This window comes from Vigna angularis, chromosome 5, assembly GCF_016808095.1.
Source record: "Vigna angularis cultivar LongXiaoDou No.4 chromosome 5, ASM1680809v1, whole genome shotgun sequence".
In the NCBI taxonomy this organism is placed as follows: Eukaryota; Viridiplantae; Streptophyta; class Magnoliopsida; order Fabales; family Fabaceae; genus Vigna; species Vigna angularis.
In genome coordinates this window covers 37,185,778-37,196,322 of record NC_068974.1, presented here as the reverse complement: position 1 = coordinate 37,196,322, position 10,545 = coordinate 37,185,778, and the positions used below count along the sequence as shown (strand labels likewise).

Below are 10,545 nucleotides of genomic sequence, written 5' to 3'. Positions count from 1 at the left end.
GATTCTGTACAATTGTGAGTTTTATTTTGGTTCCATTCCAAAGTTCAAGTGGATGAAACAATACATCGGTAATGAATTGGCTTAAGGTAGGACCCTGCAAGTGATGCAAATATCAAATGCATCAAACAAGGCTTTGAATCAATGTAATTTATTTTTCTTCAACAACACTGTTGTTGCTTTTTGCAGTTTAATTTGCGTTGCAATGTAAATAAAACAAGGAAAAAGTTTATTCTTCTTGAATTTTATCTCAACATTATTATTAAAGAAATGGTTATAGAAAAGTCAGTAGCTGTGAGTTTCATGTGCGGTAAAATTTTATATTTAAAAATGAATTTACATATCAAGAATCTCTTTCATCATATATTGATTATAGATGAATTTAAAATTTATGCAGTAGATTCTTTTAAACCTCATAAATTGAGAGAGGAAAAAAGGGTATATGGTGTCGTGGAATCAATGTAATGGATACCAAAGGAGTCACACATGTGGGGCAGAGGCATCATATCCACAGAGAGTAGAGGATGGCATTGGTGGCAGTGAGAGAAGATAGCAATGGATAACATCATCAAAACTAAGCTTCACAATTCTCCTTCTCATTCTCAATCCTCCATATCCTTCTACCTCTGTGTCTATGGAGGCTTTCTCCGTACAGTCCCTCACTCTAACCACCATCCCCTCCTCTCTGTCACAGAGAGGGGCCACTGAGAAACCTTGTGCCCATGTCAACCTTTCCCATTTCACAAGGTACCCTTCTTCCACAAGATCAACAAAACACAGAATTCGTTGCACCAGAACTCAAGCTTCAGGTGATAAATGTTGCTCCTTTTCTCTGACAGAACATGTTTCTTAATTTGGAATGCCATTTGTTCTAAAATTTGGAATATACATTTTTTATATGATAAAGTTACTTGAATTTGTTTCAGTTCAATCAATTCATCAACCTGAGTAAAATATGTAAACATTAATCTGAAAAAAAAAAGGTTTTTTTTTTCTTTGTGAATCTAAACAAGCACCTTGTTGTGTACAAGGTTCAACTAAATCTAGTGTGGGTACTGCTGAGGGGATATCTGAGAAAACAGACTCCAAAGATGACAACTTGGTATTTGTTGCGGGTGCTACTGGTAAAGTTGGTTCACGGACAGTGAGGTACGTTTGTCTGCATTTTCTTTTCAAAATGTTAACCTTTTCAAAATGCTAAGTGATCATAGTCTGTCTCATCCAGGGAGCTGATAAAGCTTGGATTTAGAGTCAGAGCTGGAGTGCGGAGTGCTCAGAGGGCGGGTGCATTAACTAAGGTGGCGTAATAAGTAATTATTTGAAAAATGTTATATGACTAATATCTTTTTTAAAATGGATATGCATTAAAGATACATGTATGTGCAGAGTGTTCAGGAATTGAAGCTTGGTGGTTCAAGTGCAACTGGAGGGGGACAAGGTAAGGCAAGAAAGTTTTGAAATCAAAATGTCTTGGTTCCTACAACAAAATGCTGGTGTATTGAATAACATTGTTTTTGGGTTTTAGCCCAGCTGTAGAGAAGCTTGAAATTGTAGAATGTGATTTGGAGAAACCGGATACGATTGGATTGGCTTTAGGCAATGCATCAACAGTGATATGTACCATTGGTGCCAGTGAGAAGGAAGTTTTTGACATCACTGGACCCTTTCGGATAGATTATCAGGCCACCAAAAATCTAATCGATGCTGGTAACAGAGAACTTTCACTATCTTACGTTTAAGTGCCATTTGCATTCTGTGTGTTTTGGTCTTGATTTGTCTTAACATTGTTTGCTGCTCCAATTCTTTTAAGCCTTAAACTTGATTGAAACACTAAAACAAACCCAGTTACTGAAATCAGCCTGGCCTAATCAGTCAGTGATTATTATTTGTTATTTTTTATGTATTTTTTTCTTGAGCAGTAATTAATTCATATTGTACTAAAAGTTGAAAACACAAATGCAAATGTTTGTTCTCTGTACCTTGCAGCAACTGTTGCCAAAGTAAATCACTTCACATTGGTTACTTCACTGGGAACGAACAAAATTGGCTTCCCTGCAGCTATCCTCAAGTGAGTATGAAAGCTTTCTCATGTACTTGCTGTGTCCAAAAAATTCCATATTTGTAGTTTGTAGTCAAGCAGTACTTATTGTTCACATATTGAGATCATAAAGAAGTTCATCTGATTGCCTAATTCTGCTTCTGAAGTTTGTTTTGGGGAGTCCTTGTTTGGAAAAGGAAGGCAGAAGAAGCACTGGTGGCCAGTGGACTTCCATACACAGTGAGTTATTAGGAATCTCTCGTACTAATTTCACCCAAGTGCATGGTTCTATTTGAAAAATTATTTTGTCACTCTTCAGATAGTGAGACCTGGAGGTATGGAGCGGCCTACAGATGCTTTCAAGGAAACTCATAATATAACCCTGTCAACAGAAGATACTTTATTTGGGGGTCTGGTGTCAAACCTTCAGGTACTTATCATGTGAAATGTTTTCTTGTATATAGCTATAAATTATGATGTGATATATGGAACATGTTAACTCTGATGTTCAAACTTAAAAGTATTCAAGTACTTCATTTTTTTAAGCATCGTAATTTAAGAAAAATGCTTTTGTGTGTGATGGAATGTGAGTAAAAGCAGCTCTCATAGTTCTTTTACCTGAAAATTGATACAAAAAACAGTACACTGCTAAATGTTATTCTTGTTTGTTCTTCTTTCCTTTTGGCACTCTTTTAGTTTGTGATTATATATTTTCTTGGTAGGATCATTGCCAATCTAATTTTGTAAGAGTTTATACTAGAAATTGAGGATCATGCTAATGAGTGTCCTGAATGGGAGTGCATTAGTAGAATCCAATACTACAATTGCTCAGAAAACCTTTGTGCTTTTGATTCCTTAACCATTGAATATGGATTATCATTCTCCTTCCCATAATCCCCATCCTGAATCTTGTAGGTAATGTATTTGTATAACTTTAGATGTGATTGCTACAGTTTCTACCTGCCGATCTGCCATAGGAGTATATCTGATTATCAATACATATCTACTGAGATCAAAACAATCATTTTTTATTAGTCCATGCTTGTTTGATTCTTGTCTGCACATACAGAACAATATGTATTATATTTGCTTCCCCATGTGGCTTGTATATTCGGAAAGTAATGTAAATATGTTGGTAGTCGTTGTTGCCTCTTATGAATATTAGTACGTGCTGTTGATTAAATTGGTAAGTAAGTTCTAGCCAAGTGCAAAATTAACTTGCTCTGATTCATTGCAGATTGCTGAACTCTTGGCAGTCATAGCCAAGAATCGTGATCTATCATATTGTAAAATAGTGGAGGCAATTGCAGAGACAACTGCACCGCTGACTCCCATGGAGGAACTTCTTGCAAAGATACCTTCTCAACGTCCTTACATTTCTTCTCCCAAGGTACTTCCTCCGTTGAGGGTGCTATTTTTTATAAGCCACACCTTGCTATTGCTAACAAGTGATATTCGTTAATTGATTATTCGGATGGTTCAGAAACCAGACATTCCAGCACCCAGTATTCCAGAACCCCCTGCCAATGTTGTGACAGTGGAACCTAGTATTGCCACCGAGCAAGAAGCTTCACAACCTAAACCAGTGGCAACACAGCCACTTTCTCCCTATACTGCGTAAGCCAAATTGCAAATATTGCCTAAACAACATTAAAATGTTAGCAGTGAAATATGTTACTCTTCCTGATTAGGTAATAAGGATTAGGACACTACCAACTTTTCATTGTGGTCTGTACATGCATAAACTAATTTGATGCTTATTTATTAGTTATGATGATTTAAAGCCACCAACATCTCCTACTCCATCTCAGCCCGGTGGTGAGAAACAAGCTAAGATCAGTGAGACAGTGCCAAAACCAAGTGTTTCGGATACTCCAAGTAGTGTGCCAGGAGTAGATGGCATCACTCAGGCAACATCTTCACCCAAAGTGGAGAAGCCTCTTTCTCCTTATGTAGCGTAAGTTGCCTTCTAACCTTATATAGTTTGGTTTTCAACTTATATCAATCATGTCACTGCCCTCAATGTGATTTTCTTGTGATGTTTGTTCCCTGATGCCATGTTATGCCTGCAGATATCCTGACTTAAAACCTCCCACTTCACCATCTCCTAATGCACCAGTTGTATCAGTTTCCACATCTGCTGCAGATGGTGTGCCACAGATAGACACAATATCAAGTAATGGAACACCACAACTTTCAACACCAGATGAACCGAAGGAGGAACATCTCCCCGAACCCAAGTCAAGACCACTGTCACCTTATACGATGTGAGCTTCTTCCGAGTTGCCTTCAAATATAATTGTTTCTTCTCCAATGACTCTTCATTCCTTATGTAAGGCATGCTGCATAGTTACACTTGAGAAAAATAATATATGGTGTGAGGACATGGTTGCCAACTAATGACTAACTCATTGGGTTGTATAATTCTGAATTTTATTTACTGGTTGGAACTAGGACATTCAGGTTATGGAGAAATCATGCATTGATAATGAATGGACTTAGGTAAGAACGTGTAAGTGAGAATATGCATAGATCAAATACATCAAGGCTTTTGGTAAAAATGTGTCAAGTTCACCATTACATCTTAGAATTCTTCAATGCAGGAACTCAATTTGATTATCTCTGATCATGCTTAGGTGGCTGTCCTTAATTTTTAACATATTGTTAGTTTAATGCATATTTGTCTTATGTTTCTTGGAGGTAGTGTTAACATTCATTGAAATGAACATCCAGGTATGAGGACTTGAAGCCTCCTGCATCACCATCACCTTCCTTCAGAAATTCCTAGGAATTGCCTTTCTGTTCAATCAGACAAGGTTAGAAATGCAGATTATTTATACTATACTATGGTTTATGCTTTATTTTTATCAGTTCAGATTCTTTGCTGAGTTTTTGGTGTTGTTCCTCTGTTGAACTTTCACAATATATTAAAAACTTTTCAATACACCAAAAATTAATATATTTTGAAGATTTAATAAAGAAACAACACCAAAACTCAGCAGAGAATACAAAATACAAATTCTATTTTTACTCTTGAAGTTACTATTATACATAATTTTGATAGAACTGTTGAAAGAGACTATGCGGCAACAACTGATGGATGGTGACTCAAATATGAAGAGAATCATTTCTGCTAATTGAAATTTTCAGCAGTGTCATCTATTTCTTTATGACCTTTTTGGCGAAACTCAACAAACACTATTGCTCCTTTTTGTAATTTATTTTCCCTGTGGTTGAATCTAAACAAGGAAAAAGTATCACTTTTCATGTTCAATTTTTTACAATTTATTTTTATTATTTTCCTGTTCAGTTTTATTTACGGATAATTAATAGCTTTCCGTGATCTTGTAATTTGGATTTGGAAAGGATTGTCTTATTAATGAAGGGGACAAATAATATATGCTTTTAGTCATTTAGTACCTAGGAAAAAAAATCGTGTTTTATGCTATATAAATGAGATTTCTTATAAAGATTTCTGCTTTATGTGAACATTTAATTTAATTTCATCAATTTCATAAATTTTATAAGAAAAAACATAAATGGAAAATAAGGAGAACACAGGTGAAGAAAGAAAGAAAAAAGCTAATATTTTTAATTCCTTAATTGTCTTATCTTATTTTCGTAGTTTCTTAATTTTAATTTAATGCTATAATAATATGATTAAATATTATCAAATTAAAATATGTTTTACCAATAATATAAATCTTTTAGCAACGTAAGATCTAATAGGATGTTGATGATCGGGAATGTGATCGTCAAACAAAAAAAAGTTAAAAAGAAAAAATTATAACCTTTTTCAACTTTCAACTATTCAAAATTATTTTTTATATTCAAGCCAAATTTTTTTTTTCTTTATAGTTTAGAAACTAAAACATGTCAAACATCTATTTAAAGATTGAAATGAAATTATTTAAAATTTGTGGTACTAGATATATATTTTATTACCAATTGTAATGAAACAACACTGTTTTAACAATTTATGCAAAATATTTTTTTGTTTACATTACAATGATAAAATATATAAAAGTTAAATAATATGATGATAAAACGTGTGGGAAAAAAACTCAAATAATGAAATGTGGAAAACAAATTAAAAAATGAATACTAAAATGAATGAACAATTTATGTTTTAAAATTAACTTATTTTTGAAGTCATGTTGAATTATGCTCTGTACACGTGTCAATCTCTCTTAACAAAATTAGACAAAATTTAAAATTGTTTAAAGACTAAAAGTATATTTATTTTTTTTATATAATTTAGTAACTCAATTATAAAAAAAAAAGTTCAAATCCATTAATTTACAGAAAGGTGTCAATGCAGTTTTTTATCAGAGTTTCCAATTAAGTAAAATAGTTTACATATTTTGCTAATCATCATTTTTTACATACGAAATTAGGAAGATTAAAATTAATTACTTAATTAATTAAGTGTATTCGATTTAATCTCAAGTATTTTCTTTTCCTCTGTCAAGTGTCAACGGATACTAATAAAATTCAATTTACTGTGTTCCGAAGGAATAGAGGGGTTTGGTGTTAGGGTTTTGGATTGAAGTTTGAAGAGGAACAATGGAAGATACGCCAACACCTTCAACTGCATTGGCCTACCTTAATCCTTCCTACTGGTAAACCCTATTCGTTGATCAAATCTTCTCAACAATTTAGGTGAATTTCTCAAAAAGTTATTTTAATGTTTGTTTGGTTGGTGTCAGGGATGAGAGATTCTCGAAGGAGGAAGAATACGAGTGGTTCAAGGATTACTCCCATTTTTGCCACTTGATTCAACCCCATCTCACGCCCCATTCCACTGTATGCTTGGTTCACGCATTAGGTTACGATTTCTGGTGGAACGGGGCTAACGCGAACGTATTTGCAGGTCCTGGAGCTTGGATGTGGAAACTCACAAATGTGTGAACAATTGCATAAGGATGGCACGACCAACATAACTTGCATTGATCTTTCACATGTTGCGGTTCAAAACATGCAAAAGAGGTTACTCTCCCGGGGATTCAAAGGTTAGCTTCTGCATTTGAATTAAGGTCCTGTTAGGATAAATTCCGTAGGAAAAAAAATACAATAATTAAAAAAAAAAAAACTGATTTTAATTTGTGCATTCATAAGGGAATTTGAAATTGGGCGAGAAAGTAATTTTATTTTTTGACGAGAAAATCTTGTCTTTGGAGCTTAATTATTTGCTACACACACATGTGGGCGATTGAGTATGAATATTAGCTTTATTACGTGATTCTGTGTTTCTGGTTGTTATGTGATTTACATGTTTTTGTAGTTATTATTTTACGTGTTTTTATTTTTGTGGATAGACATAAAAGTGCTGCAAGCTGATATGCTAGAGCTACCTTTTGGGGATGAGTGTTTTGATTTGGTTATTGAGAAAGGAACTATGGTAAATTGAATGATTTTGCTTTCGTTTATGATGGGATTTTGGCTTGATGTCTTAAACTAATGATTGTGGTTCCCGTACGATGATTGTTTGAAGTTTATGGGATACATGTGATTCTTGGTTTTGAAGGATGTATTGTTCGTGGACAGTGGTGACCCATGGAATCCAAAGCCTGAAACTTTATCCAAGGTCATGGCCACTTTGAAAGGTGTTCACAGGGTTTTGAAAGCTGGTGGCACATTTATTTCAGTAACTTTTGGCCAGGTTTCAAAAAGGAACTGTTTGGTGTGTCTCCTTTAATTGGTGTTGCTGTTATTGATTCTAATATATTTAAATTTTCTTGGCAGCCACATTTCAGGCGCCCTATATTTAACGCACCAGATTTCACCTGGTCTATTGAGTGGACTACTTTTGGTGAAACCTTTCACTATTTTGTCTACATTCTTAAGAAGGTTGGTCCTATAATCTTGTTTTTCTTATGCTGATAAAAACAAATGTTTGTTCCTTATTATTTTAAGGTATTGCTACCAAGACTTGAACATACGAGTTTTCTACCATAATTCCCCATTCCATTGACTACCTTTTATAGTGAATACTCATTCTGGTCCTTCAAATTTAAACTTGACTTAACGTTACCAGATTGGTTCTTCACTGATGATGAAAATTATTTGTATTTGTACTCCAATAACCAATTTGATGGCTAAAAATGCCACATCAAAGGACTAATTTAATGTCATGCATATCTTTCAAGGACAAAGTTGTTGAATTTATAAATACAGGACCAATGTGATGTTGCATATTCCATTGAAAAATCTAACATACTCCTACTTTTTTACAATTAAAAACTGCTACATTGTGCAATATAGATAATTAGTCTATTCACATGAGGAAGTATAGATTTCATCACGAGTAGTGTGAGTGCATCTTTTCTCAGGTGAGGGAGGGTTTTTATATAGTGTGCTATATGTGCGGGGGATTAGTTTTGGATCGTCATCCTTGATGGAGCACTAGGTGAGACACCTGGCAGCTTGTTCGGATAGCAGACAAGAATAAATTCCACCACACAAAATCATGGTGATGCCTTGAAAAGGAAGAAGTGACTATTTGTTGTTTTGTCCTCTCCGTGAAAGAAAAATAATTAATTCAAATGAACAATGAGTTGTTTCTTGAATGTAGTTCTGGTTATATATGATGTATAGTAGGATTGTTCATAAGAGGTTGATGACGATTATGACTGCGTTTTTGTTTTAATTGTTTTGATGAAACATTTTTCAGGGACAGAGATCGTCATATGATGATGTGCCACCTACAAAGGGGTTTGAAGCGCCGTCTATTAATCTACTTCATGAAGAATTAGAAAGTGAAGATTTTGCTTTCCGAATCAATGTTGAAGAGTTGAACTATTAGTTTGTATTGCATTAGGATTTTGTCACCCATTTCAATTTATTTTTCTTAGCGCAAATTTAATTTCCTTGCTTCAAAGGATGAGTGCAATTATCATAACAGTGGATTAAACAATGTAATGAGGCTCCAAAATTGTAATTCTAGTTTGTTGTAAAGTCAATGAAAGCAACTCAAGTTGCCAAGGCTGGCATGCTTTAGGCTAATTACCTTAAATTGTGTTTTGGATAAGAAATTTTGAAATTTTAAGGAATTTGAAATGTTATTATAAGTCTAAATAGCTTTGATTGAAGTTTAGGGTTTAGGTTTTTATTTAAGTTGTCTATACCTTTAAATCTTTGTTTGGGACAAAATTAATTCAAACTTCTTACATATTTATTTTTTAATTTGTATAGATAATTTAATTTATATATTGTTAAATATAAATACGTATTTAGAAAATAAAAAATTAATATCGAGCTTTGGTTAAATTAAAATATTTAATGAGAGAAGGTAGCCAAACATGAGAAAGGAAGGAGGATCAATAATTCTAAATATGCTTGCTTAATTTAATTTGCTTTTGTTTAATGATTAATTTTATATTTAATTAGTATTTTGATCCTAATATTTATAAGGTTTATTTGATAAAATTTTGTTTTTAATATGATCTTCATTTTGAATTCAGTGTACTTTTTTCTGTCATGGTAATTTTTCTGTTTTTTTTTTCTTTAACCTGTACCTTCTTTCTACCACCCTTTTTTTTTTCCTTTCTTGATATTTTTTATCATCACTCATTTTCTTTCGGGTATTTTACTCTTCACACTTTGACGTTGCCTAACTGTTTTTATTTGTATTCCTTCACTCTTTTTTTTTTCAAACTCCCTTCTATTTTTCTCCTATACTTTTTTTTTATTATTCTCACTTTTCAATGAAAAAAATAAAGCTTACATTTTGTGCTCAACTCAGAACAAGTGAAATTCCTTCAAAATTAAAACTTTGTAATATTCCAATTTCATAATATTTAATTATCATTGGATATCTCACACTTTCAATGATACATATAAACAACTATTATAGTTATCCATATATAACTTATAATACAATATATATATATATATATATATATATATATATATAAAACGTCCTACAGCTAATAGTGTTTGACAATATACTCAGTAACTAAATTTGTTCGCTCAACGAGAATATCAAAGACTTAATTTATCTCAAAAGTCACTTAACGAGTATATTCTCACCCAACAAACGTCAAGTCAGTGAACTTTTTGATTTTGGTCTCATTCAGCAAGATTCTGTTTGCCCAACAACTACCACATCAATAGCATCTTGACTTTAGCTTCGTCCAACAAGTATATGCTATTATGCGAGTCTACATAATTTTGTAAAATTATATCATTCCAACCTTACAAAACAATTTAACACTAATTCTATATGTCCAAAACAACCAACCATCATATTAAACACGAATTAATGACTCAATCCACCTTAGATGCAATCTTAATCATAATATACCAACATTTCAACATTCAATCACCAAAGCGATTCAAAGCCCTAATACAACTCAACATGTCACATTTCATATGCACAAACACCAATATCAACATTTTAGCCAATTTCAAGTAACTTATACATGCAACTTAGATTCTCAACACACCAGAAACTTAAAAACAAGGTACTTTAGCTTTTCTTACCTCATAAACGACTGAAAGACTCCAGA

At 33.2% G+C, this 10,545-nt stretch overlaps 2 protein-coding genes across 2 annotated transcripts; both read left to right on the top strand.

The window, feature by feature from the left end:
• Positions 1–491: 491 nt before the first annotated feature.
• LOC108340753 (protein TIC 62, chloroplastic) lies at positions 492–5,309 on the top strand. Its single transcript, XM_017578311.2, has 14 exons — positions 492–806; positions 1,029–1,146; positions 1,223–1,295; positions 1,384–1,435; positions 1,528–1,704; positions 1,984–2,065; positions 2,203–2,275; positions 2,355–2,465; positions 3,273–3,425; positions 3,519–3,652; positions 3,804–3,992; positions 4,108–4,302; positions 4,769–4,851; positions 5,100–5,309. Exons 1-13 carry the CDS (start codon positions 632–634, stop codon positions 4,821–4,823), a joined length of 1,587 nt encoding a protein of 528 aa, XP_017433800.1. The 5' UTR covers positions 492–631; the 3' UTR covers positions 4,824–4,851; positions 5,100–5,309.
• A 1,205-nt stretch (positions 5,310–6,514) lies between these two features.
• LOC108340754 (uncharacterized) lies at positions 6,515–9,027 on the top strand. The gene is made up of 7 exons (XM_017578312.2): positions 6,515–6,657; positions 6,745–6,841; positions 6,909–7,047; positions 7,354–7,436; positions 7,563–7,697; positions 7,781–7,885; positions 8,709–9,027. The coding sequence occupies exons 1-7, from the start codon at positions 6,602–6,604 to the stop codon at positions 8,838–8,840; spliced, it is 747 nt and encodes a 248-aa protein (XP_017433801.1). The 5' UTR covers positions 6,515–6,601; the 3' UTR covers positions 8,841–9,027.
• Positions 9,028–10,545: the final 1,518 nt, after the last annotated feature.